Genomic DNA, 20,324 nt, shown 5'->3' on the forward strand with positions numbered 1-20,324 from the left:
GGACGGGGGGAGGCCGGGGAGATCACTGCGCAGCGGGAGCGGGTAGGCCAGGCGCTGCCTTAGGCCGCGGGGAGGTTCGGTGCTCCATGGCGTCCCGTGCGCCCCGCGTCGCCCCGCCCCGCCCGCGCGCAGCCCCGCCCCGCGTCGCGTCGCCCCGCGCCGCCCGGGTGGGCGTGGTCTTCCGGGGGCGGGGCCAGTGCGGGGTGACCCAGCGGCCTGTGGTGGACGGACATGCGAGGCGCCTGGGTGAGTGCCGCTTCTCCGCCGGGACCCCAGCCCTCCTGGGCCCACCTGCCCCCCCCCAGCACGCACCCCCGGGCCCTGCCCACACCCCGCTCCCGGCCTGTGTTCCCGGGTCCCCCGCCCTCGGCGGCGGCTCCCCCCGCAGCCTTCCCCGGTCAGCCGCCCCTGGCTCTCCCACCCCCTTTTTCTCACCCTCCCCTCCATCTCCCTCCACTTCCCTGTTGTTGTTTTTTCCTTTTTTGGTCTCTCGTGGGGCTTGAACCCAGGACCTGCGCACTGTCGCTGAGCTTTTCCGCTCACGGGTAGCGCTGTGCCATTTCTGGCCTTTTCTGAATAGTTTATTGGATGTGAAAGTCTCGTGGACTTTCCGGGTCTGGCCTCGAACCGTGATCATCAGGTCGCAGCCTCCTGAGTAGCTATGGTTACAGGCCTGAGCCACTCTCGCCTGGCCTCGCTTGCCTTTTAACCTACATATTTATTATTTTATTTATTGTGCCAATCCTGGGGCTTGAACTCAAGGCCTGGGCAGGGTCTCTGAGATTTTTTTTTTTGCTCAAGATTAGCACTCTACCATTTGAGAGTGACAGCACCACTTCCAGCATTTTCTGTGTATGTGGTACTGAGGAATCAAACCCAGGGCTTCATGTGTGCTAGGCAAGCTCTCTACCACTAAGCCACATTCCCAGCCCATGTAGTTATTTATGTATTTACTTACTTACTCTTTCCCCACTGATCTCCTTTTTCTGTTTCCAAATCATGTTTCCTATGTAACCTTGTAGATGCTGTGTCAGAGGCGGCACATCTCCTCCTGGCTGGTAAGAACTTCTGGTATCATCTTCCTTCCAGCCCAAGTGCCTCAGTTCCACAGACCGGCAGTAAGACCTGCCTGGAAGAGCCCCCAGCCCCTGCATCCAGCCTCCAGTGCTGGCCTCCTGCCACCCCACTGACTGTAGGGGAGTGGGCCAGAAGGCAGAAGGCACTTTGGGACTGAGGACAGCTCTAGCTGTTGGGGGTGGGGCAGTGAAGTGCCCCTTAACACTCAAGTGGGGTTGGGGAATTGAGGGAATGCAGCTGGATTCTGGAAGCTGAGTACCTGTCAGCCCTTGAAGTCTCTTTCTTTGGAGGTCAAGGTCCTTAGGATGTCCTTTGGGGGGATGGGAGGGTCTTTGCTGGATGGCCTCTGATCAGCCTCTCATAGTCACCGGGCAGGCAAGAAACTGGACCAGATCACAGGTAGGGTTTGAGGCTGACCCCGAGCCTCTCATCTCTCTGCCACAGGCCCGATGGTTCTTCAAAACGCCAGCAAAACCTGTGGTGGCCCAGAAAATCCCCATCAAGGTGGAGCTGATGGCTGGGAAAACCTACAGATGGTGTGTGTGTGGCCGCAGTAAGAAGCAGGTGAGCGACCCCTGCTATCTCTCCCATAGACAAGACACCTCTGATTGGAGACACCATGGCATTTCCTGAGAACTCTCCCCATGTCCCTCCTCTTTCCACGCATACTTGAGGGGCGGCAGAGAGGGAATGGGGACAGAAGGAAAGCTTGCAGGTCAGTGCTACCAGCCGCTGGCCTTGAGCTTCAGGTATATATGAACACCTTGAAATGAAGTAAGAGGCAAAGAGATTAACGCTACTGTAGTTTCTGCCATAGTGCTTTCCTCAGCCGCCATCTTCCTCCTTCCAGGAAACATCTGGTAGAGATTCCTAAGCCTTGGACCCCGCTCTAGGAAGATCCGACCCTGCTTTCCCATGTCCCTCCTCAGGCCTCTTCTTCCAGGACACCCTTCCCTCTGGCTGTGGGTATGACTTTCTGTCTTCACTACTTGATGCAGGCAGTCCCTTCTCCCCACTGTCCCAGAGCTCTTTCCAGCAGGAACCTGGCCCAGGTTCTTGGCCTCACCCTTTCCTTTCAGAGCAGAGTTCAGCACTGTTCCTTCAAGCCACATGGGTGTGGTTGGCAGCCCAGGCTCACTATCCCACTTGAACACCAATCTGCTGTGGCCTCTGAGCAGATCTTCACACGGTTGGCACAGTGCCCAAAGGCACATCAGCCAGAGGAATGTGGACTGTATGGGTGGGTAGCTGCTCGCACCTCTGCTTCATGCTCTCTGGTTGCCAATTTTGACTCCTGACTTGTCTCCCTATCTTCTTTTGGCCTCCTAAGGTCAAGAGGCTTTGGCTCCAGATCTATCCCTTCCTTTGGCCTCAGTTTCTTTTAGTTAGTCAGCCTGAACTACTGGAACAGATGGGACATACACTGGCAGTCAAAAGGGTTATGTTAGGACATCCCCTCCTTCCTGCCTGTTATATGTCCAGTTTGTGTGTGCCTATGAGTGCGCTGGGACTTGAACTCAGACCCTTGCACTTCTGTTTGGGCTTTTTCACTCAAGACTAGCACTCTAGCAACTGAGCCATTCCTTTACTTCTGGTGTTTTGCTGGTTACTTGGAGATAAGATTCTCACACTTTTCTATCTGGACTAGTTTTGAACCAGAATCCTCAGATCTCATTCTCCTGAGTAATTAGGATTACAGGTATAAGCCTCTAGTGTTCGACAAGCTTACTTGTTTCCTGAAGCCCGAAAAGACAGCCCCACGAGTGTCTGTGGTAATGTCCACAAGCACCTTCTCACTTAGAAAACGTTTATGTGGGAAATATAGAGAAGGAAATAATTTTCATGAACCAATGGAGATTTAGCCAATTACAAAACAAAACTTAGCTGGATGTTACCATCCCAGCTACGAGGGAGGTGGAGATGGGGAAGATCAGGTTTTTATCCCGTCCTAAACAAAAATCCCAAGAACCCATCTCAACAACTAAATTGCAGTGGGGCCTGCCTGTGATCCAGCTACGTGACGAGCATGTGGAAGATTATGGTTTAGGGCCAACCTAGACAAAAACCTTAAAACTATATCTGGGGGGGCTGGGAGTTTGGCCTAGTGGTTAAAGTGCTTGCCTAGCATGCATGAAGACCCGGGTTCGATTCCTCGGTACCATATACATAGATAAAAGCCAGAAGTGGTGCTGAGGCTCAAGTGGTAGAGCTCTAGCCTTGAGAAAGTCCAAGGACAGTGCTCAGGCCCTGAGCTCACGCCCAGGACTGGCAAAAAAAAAAAAAAAAAAAAACTATATCTGGGGGCCAGGAGCATGGCTTAGTGGTAGCATGCATGCCTCGCATAAAATGCACAAAGCTCTGGGTTCGATTCCCTGGAACCACATACACAGAAAAAGCTGGAAGTGACACTGTGGCTCAAATGGCAGAGTGCTAGCCTGAGTTCAAGCCCCAGGGCTGGCAAAAAAAAAACAAAAAACTATATCTGGGCCGGGAGTTTAGCCTAGTGGTACAGTGCTTGCCTAGCATGCATGAAGACCTGGGTTCAATTTCTCAGTATCACATACATAGAAAAAAAGCCAGAAGTGGTGCTGAGGCTCAAGTGGTAGAGCACTAGCCTTGAGAAAGCCCAAGGATCTGGGGCCGGGAGTTTGGCCTAGTGGTTAAAGTGCTTGCCTAGCATGCATGAAGACCCGGTTCTATTCCTCGGTACCACATACATAGACAAAAGCCGGAAGTGGTGCTGAGGCTCAAGTGGTAGAGCTCTAGCCTTGAGAAAGTCCAAGGACAGTGCTCAGGCCCTGAGCTCAAGCCCAGGACTGGCAAAAAAAAAAAAAAAAAAAAAAAAAGGAAGCCCAAGGATAGTGCTCAGGCCCTGAATTCAAGCCCCACAACTGGCAAAAAAAAAAAAAAAACAAACTAGATCTGAAAATACGAAGCACAAAAAAGGCAGGAGGGCGCCGGCTGTGGAGGGCAGCTGAGCTAAAGATGTCTATGACTCCCTTCCCCCCACCCCCATCTCACCTGGCCCGGCCTCATTTCCCTGACTCCAGGTCCCTCCTTTGCCTGTTTCCTCTCTGGAAATAAAAGTTGTCTGAAACATTAAAAAAAAAAAAAAAAGGCAGGAGGGGCCAGGAGTTTGGTAGAGTGCTTGCCTAGCGTGCCCGAAAACCCAGACTCAGTTCCTCAGTACCACATACATAGAAAAAGCTAGAAGTGGAGCTGTTGCTTGAGGGTTAGAGCTCTAGCCTTGAGAAAACCCAAGGACAGTGCTTAGGTCCTGAGTTCAAGCTAGTGTTGGGAGTTTGCTTGTCTAACATGCATGAAGACCAGGGTTCAATGCCTAGGTACCACATACATAGAAAAAAGCCAGAAGTAGTGCTGTGGCTTAAGTAGTAGAGCTCTAGTTTTGAGAAAACCCAAGGACAGTGCCCAGGCCTTGAGTTCAAGCCCAGGACTGGCAAAAAAAAAAAAAAAGGCTGGGGATGTGGCCCAAGCCATAGAAACCATGCCTAGATTAAAAATAAAAGCCAGGCACAGTGGTGGTTTACACCTGTAATCCTAGCTACTCAGGAAGCTGAGATCTGAGAATCAAGGTTCAAAGCCAGCTGGGGCACAAAAGGACCTGAGACTCTTTTCTCCAATTAACCTCTAGAAAATGGGAAGTGGGGCTTGGCTGTAGGGTAGGGCAGTAGCCGTAAGCTGAAGATCTCAGGGACAGCACCTAGGCCAAATTCAAGCCCCATGACCCACACAAAAAAATAATAAAAATAAAGCCTGGAACTGGACATTGTAGTACATACTTCTAATCTCAGCCTCAGAGGAAGCTAAGGCAGGTAGACTATCCAGACTAGGCTACACAGTCCTGAGTAGTGGAGTGAACAAAAAACAACAAAGCCACACCAGCTCATACCTGTAATCCTAGCTCCTTAGGACGCTCAGATCTACGGATCTTGGTTCAAAGCCAGCTAGTCTGAGAGACTTATCTCCCAGTTAACCACTGGAACTGTGGCTCAGAGCGGTAGAGTACTAGAGTTGGGCAGAAGAGCTCAAGCACTACAAATGACAAAAAAAAAACGAAAAGAACACACACTCACCACAAAACCAAGAGGAATGAATGTTGCTGGCTCACGTATGTAATCCTAGCTATTCAGGAGACTGAGACTGAGGATCAGATCAGTTCAAAGCCAGCCTGGGCAGGAAAACCTGTGAGACCCTTATTTCCGGTTAAGCAGGAGTACAGCCAAAAGTGGAGCTATGGCTCAAGTGGTAGTGCACTAGCCTTGAGCAGAAAAAGCCCATACCCTGAGTTTAAGTCCCAGGACAAAATCAAAAACACACAAACACATCATTTCCTCAAGTCGCTACCCTCCTTTGCCAAGGCTGTACAGTAAGCCCAGGCCTTTTTCCAGAGCCTGAGCCCCGACTGAACTCATGAGACCCATCCTGCTCTAGCATCTCTGACCTCTTATTCCCCTCCACCAGCCTTTCTGTGATGGCTCCCACTTCTTCCAGCGCACTGGCCTCTTTCCACTCAAGTTCAAGGCCCAGGAGACCCGCACAGTGGCCCTCTGTACCTGCAAAGCCACCAAGAAGCCTCCATACTGTGATGGCACCCACAAAAGTGAGCTGGTACAGAAGGCAGAAGTGGGCTCGCCGGTCTGAGGGTGACGGTCCCAGGAGTCACACTTCCACCTGACAAGGAATCCCTTGGTGGAGAAGCAATTGGAGTGTGGGGCCCAAGGGACCCTTCAGGGACCCCAGTGGTCTCTGGCCAGGGCAGTCAGAAGTGGGCCCTTGGTGGAAAGGTGGCAATAAAGGCATGTTTACCTCAGAGCTGTGTTCCAGGGCTTGCTGACAAAGCACACACAAACTGTCTCCTGCTCCAAACTGTCACCCCCTTGGGCTAAGGCAGTTCAGATCCATTCCATGGGGTCCTCAAGACAGGCTGTGCCCAAATACCAGGGGCTTGGTGAGGTTAGGGGGCCACCCACCCTTTCCCCTTCCCTCTACCCCCAAAGAATTCGAGGCTCCAGCGAGTAGGCAGCATTTATTACAAAGCCAAGAGATACAAATGTCCTGGGGTAGGGTACAGTCACAGCACCTCAGACACAGGGTAAGGTGCAAGCACAGACCACAGGGGCTCCGCCCTGCCCCCCCACAGGTGGAGTCTGGCCTTTTCCAGTCCATGTATAATCAGAAAAGCGTGGCGGCCCCTAAGTGGTGGTCTGCTGACCTTCTGGGGATAGAGTTGGGATCAGAGCTTACACTTTGTTTTCTTGTGCTTCTAGATGTCTCTGTCCTGGGCTCAGCTAGAGATGAGGAGGGCTGGAGGGCTGTTGGCCTTTGGAAAACCTGGGGTCTGTGCTTGTCTGGGGAGAACCCCATCCTACCACTTCAGGCCCCAAATGAGGTTTCACCTCCAGTCTTGCTACTGAGGAGTCCTGGGCCAGAATGAGGCAGGAAGGAGTAAAGCACTCACAATGTCAAAGCCACAGAGGGACTTTTTCAGGGGCTAAGGTGAGTGCGGGGCGGGGGGGGGGGGGTGTCTCTGTGGCCAGAATCTTCTCTTGTACAAGATCAATAAGCAAAGGCCACAGAGGAAAAGAAATGGGGGGGGGGGTACAGAACTATCTATCCTTTGCACAAAGTTTCCACTGCATGAAGAGGCAAGGGAGTTGCCTTCTCCCTTGCCACTTGCTCCTCAAAACCAGGGGACAAACTGCACTTGTAAAAGGCACTGTCTTAGCAATTCTCTGGACATTCAACAATGGAAGGGACTAAGCAGGACAGCAGCCAAGATGGGTAGATAAACAGAGTAGGTCCTAGGCCCAGCTGACTAGAGCTATGCTAAAGCTTTGGGGGCCATGGAGTCCCAGCACTCCCATGAAGCAGAGAGAGGACAGGGCAGAGCTTTACTGAACCTCTAGAGGCTCCTGGAGACCACTCTAGGCACCCCCAAAGAGCAGAGCAAATTACACAAGACCTCCTAAAAAATGAACACCCCTCCCCAACATACACACACCACACACACACAGTTTGTTTCCTGTGTCATTTAAATTAATCTGGTTTGTCCATAGAAAATAAGTATGTATATTTTGTTTTTCCTATGTACATATATATATATATAGATTTATTTATAAAACCCGCCTCCCATCCCTAAGATGGAAGGATCTGGGGAAAGTAGAAGAGGTGGAAAAAAGGGCCCAGAAAAAGTGGAGGAAGTGGCTGCAAAAAGAAAGGGTCCCTTTCCTCAAGTTAGGGGGGCCACAGGTGCTCCATTGACAGTCATCTTGCGCCCCCTGCTGGTGGATGATGGTGTCTGCAGGCAGTTTGAAGTGCCCCCGTTGGCAGCTGTGGTGACCCCACTGGCTGCAGATGCAGGAGTAGGGGAGGTAGGGTGGGTGGCTGGGGGGCAGTGGGAGCTGGGAGATCCATGGGAGGGGGTGGCGGGACTGGGCAGGGAGGAGGAAGTGGCTGGCAGGGTAGCAGGGCTGGGAGCCTTGTCGCTGGCTGACTCACACTCTGATGCCCCGCTGGTGTTGGTGCCCTCAGAGGGAGTGGGCACAGAGGGCAGGGTGAGCCGCTTACAGGCTGGTTGTACGCGGTACTTGAGAGGGAGAGGACCGTTCTGTGGAGAGAGGAGAGAAGCAAGGCAAGGGAGCATGTGAGAAGAAAGGCTACCCAGAGAGAGCAGCCCACCCCTACTTCTGATCCCAAATCTGGGCATATGTCAGGCCAGAGGAGCCCCTTCTCTTCAAATCAGGGAGACATGGCTCAGAAGCTCGCGCACTGTGACAGGCTACCATGGACAGGCTCAGGGGTGGACTGGGATAGAACCAGATACCACGTGATCTCCATGGCCACAGACCAATACCAGGTCCTTTGGGGGTCTCCTTCCTGCCTGCCCCCCCTCTTTTCTTTTTGCCAGTCTAGGAACTTGAATTCAGGAACTGGGCACTGTCCTTGGATACTTTTCGCTCAAGGCTAGCACTCTGCCATTTGAGCCACAGGGCCACTTGTGGCTTTTTCTGTGTATGTGATTCCGGGAAATAGAACCCAGAGCATCGTGCATGCTAGGCTACACTCCTGGCCTGCCCCCACCCTTACAGCACCCCATCAGCTCACCCGCCGCCAGGGGTAGATGTAAGCAATGTCCATGAGTGTGTAGTACTCTTTCAGGGGCTCATCCTCATACAGGACCTCCACCTGGGGGAATGGAGAGGACACTGCACTGTGAACCTGGCTGGGTGCAGAGGCCACCGGCTGGCAACGCAGACGCTGGACTACAGGTGGCCCCTCATTACTCCAGGCTTAAACAATGGATGGCTTGCATAGAGAGCTGTCCTGACCCCCACCAGGTGGGAAAGGGTGGCAGCCCTCTTCTCTCTGCGGTTGCCTAGAGGAAGATGAAAGGACCCTCTGGACCCTGGCTGTCACCTCCGCTGCACAGAGGACCTCTCCACCAAAGCCCAGAGACCCCGACTTCACCTAAAACAGACTTTTCCGGGTAGAAACACAGAATCAATGTTCTGACAAGCTCACAGGGAACACATTACATTGTCTTCCAGCTCCTCTGGCCTTCCATAGCCAGGTGGCCTGTGTCTCTGCACACACACCTCCTTCACAGTTCTTAGTGAACAAGTACAAGATCAACTCACATTTCCTTGGTCCCAAGCTCTGACTTCCACAAATGGTTCTGCCCCGATTGTGAGTTCAGCTCTGCTCAGTTATGCAACTATGCCAGGACTTGGGACACCCAGCCAGCCTCGAGCAATGGTGGAGGTGCTGATTACCAGATACCTCTCACCCCACATCTACACCCACGGAGAAGGCCCAAGCACTCACCTTGTACTTGCTGGGCACATCCATCTTGTTGCGGAGGAACTTGGCGAGATGCATGACGGTCATGGCTGCGGGGCATCGCAGGAAGCGCACTCCTGTCTGGGGCAGGGAGGGACAAGCCCTTGTGATGGGCTCTGTCCCAGGCCACTCTCTCCCAACCCACAGGCCACAGCCCACTCCCAGGCAGGTTCCAGCACTCACTTTTTCCTTGTCCCCATCTCCATTCTCCAGCAGACCCTTCTTCTCCTCCCGGTCCCTGGAGGAGAGAAGGAAGCTTCGATACCTTGGCCCAGGCAGGATCCCTGAATGCACAGGCCCTGAGGGCTCTCAGGGGATGAAGGCACATCTGGGCTAGACTTGCCTGACTCCTTCATAGAACTCGATGGAGAGGCTGACAATTTCGTCATCACTCAGAGCCCCCTTCTCCTGCTCTAGGACCTCCCCACGATCCTCATTGGAGCCGTTGGGGACTGTAAAAGGACACAGCTCAGACGCGTTGGCCGAAGATGAGGAGCCCCACCAAAGACCTAGGGTATCACGTGACCAACAGGGTGAGCCCAGCCACCGTGTGAACGGCAGTTTCCAGCAGGGAGTGGCTGGGTAGGGGGTAGAGGGCGTGAGAGCCCTCATAGCTAGGGCACACTCACCCTCGGTCAGGGGGTATGCTGCATAGAAGTCCCGCCGCCGTTTCATCTCATCTGGAAGGAGGAAACGGTGAGACCAGGCAACAGACTAGAAATGAGGGCAGTGGATGGAGGGAGGTGGGGAACATGAATACCTTTAAAAAGCCCAGGGACCAATTTGTACACGATATCTTGGAGGGTTTTGTCAGACCTAGGAAAGAACGCACAGGGATGTGTTAGCAACCATCCCCCATTCAGGGGTCCTCTTCCCACTCCTTCTGCAGACCCAGAGCCCAGACACAGGGCTAGTCAACACTCCTCTAGCACTGACACTGGAGGTCACCAGAGGGAGCGGGAGGCTCTGGCTTCTGGCCCTGCTATTCTGGCTGAGAAGCCGAGGAGGGGGAGGAGGGGAAGAACGGGCACGGGCAGGGGCAGTGGGCGACCCACCTGATGCTCAGCAGTGGCCGGGTTTTGTGGACCTGCACATCACACATGGGGCAGTATTTGTTGGTCTCCAGGTAGCGCACGATACAGGTTTTGCAAACTTGGGGTGTGGAGATTGACAGTTAGAGCCCCCTTCCTAGCTCAAGCCCAATCCCCACACTTCTACTCAAGAGTCAGGGATTCCTCTACCATGTCTTGGCAGCTCAGGCCTATTCAAGGGACCAATCCCAATGTGCTCTTTGCACACTACATGTAGCCATCCGTGGGTGAGGATGGGCTCTATTAGGACACCTCCTTGGGTCCTTGACCTCTGTTAGGACATCTCTTGGTCCTTGACCAAACCCAAAGAGAGTGGTCACAAGTGAACCCCAAGGCTTGAGGCGGTAAAGTGTCAGACACAGAAATTCAATAGAGGGGTCGGGAACACCGCCTAGTGGCAGAGTGCTTGCCTAGCATACACAAAGGCCCGGGTTTGATTCCTTGATACCACATACATAGAAAAAAGCTGAAGTGGTGCTGAGGCTCAAGTGGTAGAGCTCCAGCCTTGAGAAAGACCAAGGACAGTGCTCAGGCCCTGAGCTCAAGCCCCAGAATTGGCAAAAAGAAATTCAATAGAGAACAGATTTCAGATGCAGCCCCAGAGCTGAATTTCTACACACACACACACACACACACACACACACACACACACACACACACGCCCTTTATTGTTCTTCCCAGGCAGCCTCTTTGTTATCAACCATGTGTCCCATTCCACACACAGCAATGTCTGCTCTCTAGGACAGGGTCTGTGTGTTGCACCTTCCTGGGGCAGTGCCACAGCAGCTGCCCATGTGAGTACCTGCCCACCCTGTAACCCAGCTCACAGGAATGCAGGCACTCCACAATGGTGGTGGCGTCAATGAAGTACCCTCCACACAGGGCGCACATAAGGTGAGGGTTCAGCTCTGTGATTTTGATCCGTGTGGTCCGATGCATGATGCCGGGCTTGGGGATGGGGACTGGAAAGTTCACCCTGGGAAAGAAAAAGTGACATCAGAAACCCAGCAATCACACAGCCCCTCTGGCACCAGCACTCCCTGAGCCCAAAGCCCTTCTCTGCCTTCAAGGTGGGACTGGATGCTCCTACATCCAGGTACATGGCTACTTCTCTCTGCCCCTCTGAGTGTTTACTGGGTGTTGGGGGTTCAGGAGATCCATGCAACCTTTAAAAAATAAAATAAAGTACTACTAAGGCTTGAACTTGAGAAACAAGGTTAGGAAATACAGAAGTCAGACCATAAGAACTTTCAGCCAAGCTGGGCATGGTGCTCACGCCCACAAATCCTAGCTACTTAGGAGGCTGAGATCTGAGGATCGTGTTTCAAAGCCAGGCCGGGCACTAAAGTCTGTGAAACTCTTATTTCCAATTAATCGCCAGAAAACCAGAAGTGGCACTGTGGCTAAAGGAGTAGGGCCGTAGCCTTGAGCTGAAGAGCTCAGGGACAACTGCTAGGCCCAGAGTTCAAGTCCCACAACTAACAACAACAAAAAATAGCCAACTCTCCAAGAGGGTGTGGGGAAACTGAAACATGGAAGCAGAAAGCAGAGGGATGTGTGTATGTGTGTGTGTGTGTGTGTGTGTGTACATAGCCATACTATGCATGAAATCAGGGTCTCACGCTCTTGTTCAGCTTTTTCTGCGCACAGCTAATACTCTACCATTTAAGCTGTACTTTTAGTTCTGTATCTTTTTTTAGGTTAATTGGAGCTAATCCTAAATGGCTTAGAATTATAGGAGTGAGCCACCTGCCCTGGGCTTAAAAATCCTTCTGTTCCCACCCTAGATCCACTTAAATGGTGGAACATTCATGAAGTAGTGGGAATTATAGAAAATTCGGATAAAGAAGCCACTGCCCTGAACTTCAAAGTATAAAAGAAGGGAAGAATAAATCACACTTGCTCCTTAACCCTCTACTCAGCGGCAAACTCCTCTCACTCCTCAGGCAGCCTTGCCTGGAAGCCACAGAGCGGCTCAGGCTGCCTGCCCTAAGTTTGGAAGGGGTGTGTCCTCTGGCCGTGTGTCCTGGCAGTTCCTTAGTTGCATCCGATGCTGCCACTCGGTTTTCAGGCCTGGTACGCGAGCAGGGAATGTTAAGCACGGCCCCACTGTGCTTCCTGCTGGGGACACAAAGCTCCTTCCTGTTTCCAGGTCCTGTTACCTGGACTCTACAGGTAACTGCAGTAAATGGCCTGGGCAAAGACTGCTCCTGCCTGGTCTAGGAATGGCACACACACTACGCTGACACACACAGCTCATTGTGCAACGCCTACAAGCACATGTTCCAGAACTTCCCTTTGCATGCATAACACAGGACTGTCTTCACGGGCGCACTGCCGCCCTCCCACCCTCTCCTGCCCTGCTGACATCTCTGCTACCTGTCCACAGGTTGTCTAGCACCAGACCACAAGCTTCTCTCACATGTCTGCCAAAGTTGGGCAGAAAGTATTCTGTCTCTAGCTCCCCAGGCACCTGCTAGGTGCTGGCAAGGCGCAGAGATCAAGCCCAGTGGCCTAGCAGGGCCCCCTTCTTCCATTCCCAGAGGAGGGGCAAGGGAAGATGGCCAAGTCCCAATAGCTCCTTTACAACACACTCACACCCTGCTCTCTTCCAGAAAGATTTCTAAAGCAGCCACACTGGGTTTTCTAGGGTAAGAAATTCACAGCCAGGATCAGCAGTTTCTATAGAGACCCTAAGATGAGGCTGGCCAGGGCCCAAGCAGCAATGGAGGCCTAGGGCACCTGGCCAGAGACAGAGACACACACACACACACAAAGGCCAGACAAGGGACAGACACCAAGTCTTAGGGCAGACAGAGGGAAACAAGCCTGCCACAGAGCCAGCCCAAAGAGGCAGCTGTCCTCAAAGCTTGCAGCACACTGGTGGAAAGAAAGGGGGTCCCACCCAACGAAGGGGGCCTCAGCCAGTTTCCTTGCGTGGGTTCCCCTTCACAATTACGCAGAAGGCTGCTGGCTACTCCACTGTTTGGTTGTTTCCATAGCAACGCTGTCCCTGGCAAGATTCCCAAATATTATTACAACCATCCAAAAGAGAGAACAAACTCCAAGTGGCTGAGCGTGTGTGGGATATCCACTGAATGCATGTGTGCTATCTGATTGTCTAGATGTACCCACGTATGTGTGCCAGGAATAAAACATGTTACAGTCAGATCCCCTACGGGGTCCAGTTTGCTAGAGGTCATCTCACCCCACACATCTTTCCCATACATGTACACTTGCGCGCTCACGCACGTACGTACACACACACACAACAGCCCATCACTCCCACACACGTGTGCACACACAATGCTTCATCTCTCCCACACACATGTGCACACATTCACATTGCTCATCTCTCCTATATGCACACACAACACCCCATTTCTTTCACATATGCCCTGCTTCTGTTCCACATACACACAGGCCCACACAACACTCATCTCTCTCCCATACACAGGCATAGGTATGCACACACACCAATTGCAGGCTTTTCACACTGCCTTAGCCACTTCATTCACACCCTCTGTGTTTAAAAAACAGACCAGAGCTTTTAAGGATGCACAGGATCACACAGGCCCCACCCTCACTTTCTCCTTCCCTGCAATTGTGAGAAGTCTGACCAAGATCAGCCCCTAGGCCCCTTTCTGGGCGCAGGGCAAAGGGAGGCAAAGAGCTTTTACTGAGTGAAATGCTTCTCTGTGACCCCCTTGAGGAAGGAGCCTCTCTGTTCCCCCTCCCAATCCCTAGGGGCCTCAGAGAGCCACCTCTGAGGTTGGGGGTGGAGAGAAGCACTGATTGGCTGTCTCCTTACCTGATTGCCATGGTTACCTGCAGGCCTTGCCAGCAGGTTCCAAGAGCAACTATAAACAGGAGCTGGATTTTGCCAGAGCATCTCCTCCCCAAGCTCAGACCTGGGGCCCCACATCGGATACCCAGGTCTTCCTCAGATGTAATGGCTGTGATATCCACTGCCGCTGTTGGAGGGGAAAGGCCAAGGAAGAAAGAATGGGAGACACGGGTCTCAAAAAGCAGAAATGGCTGGGCACCAGTGGCTCACACCTGGCATCTTAGCCACTCAGAAGGCTGAGTGGATCAAGATTCAAAGCCAGCCTGGGCAAGAAAACCTGTGAGACTTTTTATCTCCAATAAAGCACTAGAAAAATGGGAAGCAGCGCTGTGGCTCAAAGTGGTAGACTGCCAGCCCTGAGCAAAAGACCTCAGGGACCGCCAGGACATGAGTTCAAGCCCCATAACAAGGAAAAGGAGAAGGAGAAAGAGAGGAGGGAGAAGAAGAAGGAGAAGGAGAAGAAGGAGAAGAAAGAAGAAGAAGGAGAAGGAGAAGAAGAAGAAGAAGAAGAAGAAGAAGAAGAAGAAGAAGAAGAAGGGAGGAGGAGAAGGAGAAGGAGGGAGGCAGAGGAGAAGGAAGAAGAGGAGAGAAAGAGAAGGAAGAGGAGGAGAAGGAGGAGGAAATGAGGCAATTTGGAAATGACTGGAATGAAAATCAGCACACTAAACTCAACTCTGAACTCCCAGTGGAGTGCAGTCTCCCCTGTCAAGCCCAGGTCTATTACATCTTCTGCCCCTGCTCCCAGGTAGGAAAAGAGCTTCTTCATCAGTATCCAGCACCCAGTCCTGACAAGCTGACCTACTATACAGGCCTCTTGCTCTTAGTTTCATTTTCCCCTATGGAGGAACTGGCCTTTGGTAACCTAGAGGTCCCAGGGCCACCTCCTGGGTTGCCAGCTACAGTACTCTGCCTTGCCTTTCTTCCAGTTGAAACCAGGGAAGCCTACTTTAGTTAGTATCCAGGACTCTGGGAGAGCCATTTAAGGTCACATTCTGATGCTTAAACTAGCAGAGGTGGATAGTATGGGACAGCATAGGATAGGATATTAAAAGCATCTTAAGCCAGGGACTGGTGGGTCACATCTGTAATCTCCATGTGATTCTTATATCTGATTAACCACCAAAAATCCGGAAGTAGAGATCTGACTTAAGTGGAAGAGTGCCAGCCTTCAGCAAAGAAAGTTAATGCCCAAGCCCTGGATTTAAGCCCCAGCACCAGCATACACACATACACAGTCATATGTGGTGGCACACATCTACAATTCTAGCACCAAAGCAAGAGGATCATGGGTTCAAGACCATGGGCTACATAAGGAAAACCTGTCTGAAAACCAAAGCAGGGGATCTGGGAGTTTAGCCTAGTGGTAGAGTGCTTGCCTAGCATGCATGAAGACCCGGGTTCAATTCCTCGGTACCACGTATATAGAAAAGCCAGAAGTGGTACTTTGGTTCAAGTGGCAAAGAGCTAGCCTTGAGCAAAAGAGGCTCAGAGACAGTGCCCAGGCCTTGAGACCAAGCCCAGGGCCGGCAAAAAAGAAAGAAAAAACAAACAAACATGCCTACCTTCTCATTTTATAAATGAAGAACTCAGAAGTAAATCTAAAGGTTACAAGAGGCAGTCCCAGAACAAAAATCTACCTGCAGGGACCAGGAGTGTGGCTTGGTGGTAGAGTGCTTGCCTTACATGCATGAAACTCTAGGTTTGATTCCTCAGTACCACATACACAGAAAAGGCCAAAGTGGTGTCATGACTCAAGTGGTAGAGCGGAAGCCTTGAGAAAGCCTAAGGAGAGTGCCCAGGCCCACAGCTTAAACCCCAGAACTGGTAAAAAAAAAAAAAAAAAAATCTTCCTTGGGCATCCAGATCATGAGATGGGGCTCTCATTCACCTAAGGAACTAAGAAGCCTGGAGGAACTAGCTTCATGGAGACCTACTGGGAGAAAGGTAGAAGGGCAATTGCCTGGACTTGCAGCAAGCAACTTTGTGGGCTTTCTGAAGGCAGTCACAGTCTGGCTGAAACATGACCATGGTGAAGGAGGAAGAGGAGGCAGAGCTAATCACCGACGAATGGGGAATGGAGGCTTCTTAGAAAGCAAAGCCAGACAGAGTGTAGTGGTTAAAAGCCCCTAGCAGAGGTGGATAGTACAGGATGGACCCAACTGCATGCAAGCCTGTGTCTTGCATATTTGTGTTTGGGACCATGGGGTTCTGCCCTGAGATATTGTGAACCTTTCCGCTTTCCCTGATCCTAGATGCTGACATAGGCCTTCAGCATGGAAAAAGGCCTTCGGCCTTCTATAGCTGGGCTTCTCCCATCTCCCAGCTTCCTAAGGTCAAAATAAAGACAAAACCCCAAGGTATACTCACAAAACAACACACTGCACACAGCCAGACACGCCCCCTTCTTCTTTCACATAATACACAAGGCCAGATAAATGTGATAACAAGCTAGCCAGACAGACACTTGGCCAGACACACCCTACCACATACTCAGCCAGATTCAAGCCAGGCCCACACTTGACAGATGCACAAACCATTTCCACCCACCCCATCACTTCCCTGCCTGAAACCAGAGCGGCCAACACACTAGCCTTTTGTGAACCCCTGGGCAGTCCAAGAGTAAATTATAACTCTTCCAGCAACAAAGCAGTTCAGCTCCCAACCCCACTCCACAGCCAGGGGCTGGAGGACCTGTGGTGGGCACCTGACCTGCACGAAGATAAAACCTCTTCCTGTTCAGGCTCCCTCCATTCCCATGACAACAGCTCCACCAACCAAGATCTCAGGGAGGCCAGGGCAGCAGAGAGGCCCCTTCCTGCTGCTCACCTCCCAAGACTTCAACTTGAGCCCTACTTGGCTAAGCATGGTCTGGACCCTGCAGTCTGTGTTGTTCCAAACACATTTTTAAGTCATCCAACCAGGGGAATCCCTGGGAACCTCTTCACCCCCCAAAAAACAAAATTAAAATTAAATAAAAAATTAAAAAAAAGCTACAACATAAGTGGCTTTATACTCCAAGTAATACCACCTGGCAGTACAAGGAGAGGGGAAGGAGGGAAACGAGCTTCAGGGATACCACAAACTGCAAGAGGCCCAGAGCAGGAAGCCCAGGACAGAGACACAACCCGGAGACGCCCCCCAAGGGAGCCCCCCACCCCAGACCGAGGCAGCCTGAAGGGTGGCGCTGGTGGGGAGGGGGGCATGGAGAGACAAAGACCCCGGAGATGCCTCTCCCGATTTAAACTTCGAACCCTACCCTCCTCCTCCTCCTCCTCCCCCCCCAGGACTTCGGGACCAATTCCGGGCAGACGCGAGGAGGGTGTTGGAGGAAGGGAAGGAAGGGTTTAGGGGCGTCCCGCGGAGACGAGTGGGGGCTGGGGACGCCGGCGGGCCTCGGTGTGGAGAGGGAGGGGTGGCTGCGCCCCCCGTGGAGAAGCCCCGGGGTCTCGGCCCGCCTCGGCCCAGGCTTAGCCCGGGTCGAGCGGCCCGGCACCCGGTGACCCGGCGGCCACTCCCTCCTCCCGGGGAGCCAAACTTTCGGCGGGGCCCCGGGAGGGGTGTCGGGAGCCCGCGCCGCCGCGGCGGCCGGGAGGGGGCGGGGCGCCGCCGGGGGCCGCGCCGGGGCCGCGGGGGGAGGTGCGGGAGGCCGGGACCCGGCCCCGCGCGCCCCGCCGCCCCCGCCGAGGGGCGACCTCTGCCCACCCCGAGAGGGGCGGATCGGCGGGGGCCGGGGGCTGCCCGGGTCTGGGAGAGCCTCGGGGGCCGAGACACCCCCCGGCCGCGCGCGGGCCTCCGGAGCCCGCATGGCCGCCCGGACCCCGCTCCCTCGCTCCCTCGGGAGTAAGGTCTACCAGGGGGGCTGCTGCACAAAGAGGCGGTGGTCGAGGGAGACGCCAGATCGTTCCGAGAGGGAATCCACTTCGGCCATCTTGGAAGGGAGGAAAGAGAAAAAGGGACAGGGGGGGGAAAAAAAAAGGAGGGGGGGGAGGAAGAAAGGCGGACCGCGCAGCCCGGCCGGGGCTGGCGGGGCGCCCCCTGCCCCAGGGGCGCGCGGGCACGGGGGTGCAGAGGCCCCCACGCCCTCCCCAGCGGGTGCTAGGGTAGAAGGGAAGGAAGCGCGAGTCCGCGGCCGCTTACCTGGGTCCGGGGTCCGGTGGGTCTCGGGGAAGGGGGGTGGGAGGGAGGGAAGGAGGGATGGAAGGGAGGGGAGGGGGCCGCAGCCCCGTCGCTCGCTCGGGCGGCGGGAGGGGAGCACCCTATGGTAAGAAAGGAGTTTGTGAGAACGGCTTGGGGTGGGAGGGAGGCGAGGGGAGGGGACGCGGGGGGCGGGGAGGCACCGGAGGGGGGGACAAAATGGCTTTTTTCCTCTAGACGGGAGTAGCCCCGCCCACTCCTCACCCACGTGACCTCATTCCTTCGGGGTGTTCGCAGCGAGGGGAAGGGGAGGGGAGAGCCCGGCGCGGCGGCCCCCTCCCCACGCCCCGCCGGCGGGGGCTCCCCGCCCCGGGACGAGACTCCTCTTCCCCTCCCCGCCCCTCCTGTCACCTTCTGCCATCACCCCCTTTCTCCCTAATAGGTGTGCATCCCACACACCCCCCAAAATGACCCTGCGATCCCCACGCTGGCTGGCGCGCCTGGAACGTGGGAAGGAGGAGGGGGCTTGGAACGTGGCTCGCAGCCCCTCCACCCCTGGGCCTTCCCCGGGGCGCACTGGCGCGGGGTGGGGGGACACGGCGCCGCCACCCACGCGCCGCGCGAGGTTCATTCACTCCGACCGACTCTCCCTTCGCATCGCTAATTGCAACGGGCACTCCGCGCGTGTCCTGCCCGCTCCTGCGAGCCGAGCCGGTCCCGGGCTGGACACCCAGCTCCCCGGGACCCTGGCGCGGCTCCGGCCGGCCGGGAGGGGGGCGACCTGGAAGGAGGAGGAGGAGGGGGAGGAGGAGGAGGTCTCCCCCGGGGGCCGCACGTTCGGGCGGGGAAGAATGGAACGCAACCTGGGGCGGAGGTGGAGGGGGTGGGGATGAGCCCAAGAGGAGAACACCGGCGCCGGGCCGGGGACACAATAACCGGCCGAGCGGAGTAGGAAATCCAGCAGCGGGCCCAGCCGTGCGCCGGTTCCCGCACTTTCCGCTCGGGCTCCTGGCGTTCGTCGTGTTGGAGCCCGGGGAGCGCCGAGGCGGCCGGGGCCAGCCGACTCCTCCGACCGCCGCCCTCGGCTCCACCTAGCGCGCGCTCCGGTCCCCGAGCGGCTCCGGCCGGGGAGACGGAGCTAGACGTGGAGGGGGCGGGCAGCCCGGGAAAGCGTGGCGCCGGCGCCGAGCGAGCGAGTCGATTCGGCCCCGCGGCGACCACCGTAGGCCTCCTTAGCACGGTCGATTCGCCTATTCGATACTCGCGATCGATTGGGGATGACCACCATGACTGTCCCTCCAGAGAGCGCCAGGATCTGGCCAGACGCGCCATTAAGCGCCTAGACGATGGGTTGGCTCGAGTTGGGTTCGCTGAGCCTCGGAGCGCGCGCCTCCCTCTTCGCCTCCCGCTCCCAGGGGGGCCGCGGGGGGAGAATGGAAGAGGGGTGGGGTGAATGTGTTCACCCTCCTGCCACAGACCGACCGCGGGGGCCCCGAGGGCGCTGGCCGCCGAGTGACCCCAGCCGCGGCCCACACTGGGCGGGGAGGAAGGGCGGGAGAGATTTCCGCCCATTGCGGGTTGGTTGGAAAACTGGCGGGAGAGGCCCGGCGGGGTCGATCACCTGCTCCCCAGTGCCTGCGTGGTGAGACCTGGGGTTCGCAGGGCCCTGTGGAAGAGGGGCTCTCGGGCTGAGCACGTCTGCAGCCTCCAAGCCCCCCCCCCCCGACTCTGCCAGCGAAGACCCGCGCCCTGCCGCAGGACGGGGAGAACAGCAGAGACGCCCACTTTGCCATTTCTTTCAGGAGAGAAACCTGTAAGGGTTTCCTCGTGGAGATCTAAGCCCCACCCGCGATCCACAGGGACACCCAGGTGCTGTCCTTCTGAGGAACAGCAGCTAACAGGAAGGGGGTTGACTTTCCTCTGTCACCCCCTCCGTGGCCCCACTCCAAAAGGCCCCCGGAGGGGGCCACTGTGCTAAGCAGGGATCCATTCATTTCAGAGACAGACTTGTCATGTGCCAATGTCAAATACTTTCCTAGACACAGGGTGGATCAGTAGAACATTCACAGGCCAGAGAGGACAAACCTGGAGAGACATACAACCTGTCCTATTGGCTGCCACAGGACCAGGTGTCCCTCCAAGCTCATCCCTGCAGGCATGTGAGCACCTGCTAAGGAAGGGTGGGTGAACATGGGAGAAGCTGTCCAGAAGAGGCCTCCTTAGACTTGATATCTCAGAATGTTTCAAGTCCAGTGTCCTAGAATGCAATCTCTGGCAAGGTCAGAGCCCTGATCCTCTAGACTTTGTATCTTGCC

The 20,324-nt window shown here is 54.8% G+C and overlaps 2 protein-coding genes across 3 annotated transcripts; one reads left to right on the forward strand and one right to left on the reverse strand.

Annotated features, from left to right (window-relative positions):
• Positions 1-86: 86 nt before the first annotated feature.
• Cisd3 (CDGSH iron sulfur domain 3) lies at positions 87-5,908 on the forward strand. The gene is made up of 5 exons (XM_090351515.1): positions 87-246; positions 306-397; positions 1,023-1,058; positions 1,522-1,641; positions 5,560-5,908. Exons 1-5 carry the CDS (start codon positions 87-89, stop codon positions 5,737-5,739), a joined length of 588 nt encoding a protein of 195 aa, XP_090207641.1. The 3' UTR covers positions 5,740-5,908.
• Positions 5,909-6,109: 201 nt separating this feature from the next.
• Pcgf2 (polycomb group ring finger 2) lies at positions 6,110-18,429 on the reverse strand. Of its 2 annotated transcripts, none has more exons than XM_090350738.1 (10): positions 18,013-18,429; positions 10,856-11,004; positions 9,993-10,089; positions 9,698-9,753; positions 9,567-9,617; positions 9,281-9,446; positions 9,121-9,175; positions 8,923-9,018; positions 8,203-8,283; positions 6,110-7,705 (listed from the first exon to the last, which is right to left on the reverse strand). In XM_090350738.1, exons 2-10 carry the CDS (start codon positions 10,965-10,967, stop codon positions 7,328-7,330), a joined length of 1,092 nt encoding a protein of 363 aa, XP_090206864.1. In that variant the 5' UTR covers positions 10,968-11,004; positions 18,013-18,429; the 3' UTR covers positions 6,110-7,327. The 2 variants fall into 2 exon arrangements, with proteins under 2 accessions (XP_090206864.1, XP_090206863.1); XM_090350737.1 differs by lacking the exon at positions 18,013-18,429 and adding an exon at positions 17,727-17,803 and having other exon boundaries at positions 9,281-9,389.
• Positions 18,430-20,324: the final 1,895 nt, after the last annotated feature.

The sequence above is a fragment of the Megascapheus bottae genome, chromosome 17 (genome assembly GCF_031878675.1).
Source record: "Megascapheus bottae isolate mThoBot1 chromosome 17, mThoBot2.hap1, whole genome shotgun sequence".
Taxonomy (NCBI): Eukaryota; Metazoa; Chordata; class Mammalia; order Rodentia; family Geomyidae; genus Megascapheus; species Megascapheus bottae.

What these genes read in the sequence shown, in the direction of transcription:
- Pcgf2 (XM_090350737.1), bottom strand. Translation starts at nt 17,803, where the DNA reads ATGGCCGAAGTGGATTCCCTCTCGGAACGATCTGGCGTCTCCCTCGAC. An exon ending in GAGATGGGGACAAGGAAAAA is followed by an intron (nt 9,019 to 9,120) that starts GTGAGTGCTGGA and finishes TCCCTGCCCCAG; the next exon opens with ACAGGAGTGCGCTTCCTGCG. An exon ending in ATGTGCCCAGCAAGTACAAG is followed by an intron (nt 8,284 to 8,922) that starts GTGAGTGCTTGG and finishes CCATTCCCCCAG; the next exon opens with GTGGAGGTCCTGTATGAGGA.
- Cisd3 (XM_090351515.1), top strand. Translation starts at nt 87, where the DNA reads ATGGCGTCCCGTGCGCCCCGCGTCGCCCCGCCCCGCCCGCGCGCAGCC. An exon ending in TCCCCCCGCAGCCTTCCCCG is followed by an intron (nt 398 to 1,022) that starts GTCAGCCGCCCC and finishes GTAACCTTGTAG; the next exon opens with ATGCTGTGTCAGAGGCGGCA. An exon ending in GTGGCCGCAGTAAGAAGCAG is followed by an intron (nt 1,642 to 5,559) that starts GTGAGCGACCCC and finishes CCCCTCCACCAG; the next exon opens with CCTTTCTGTGATGGCTCCCA.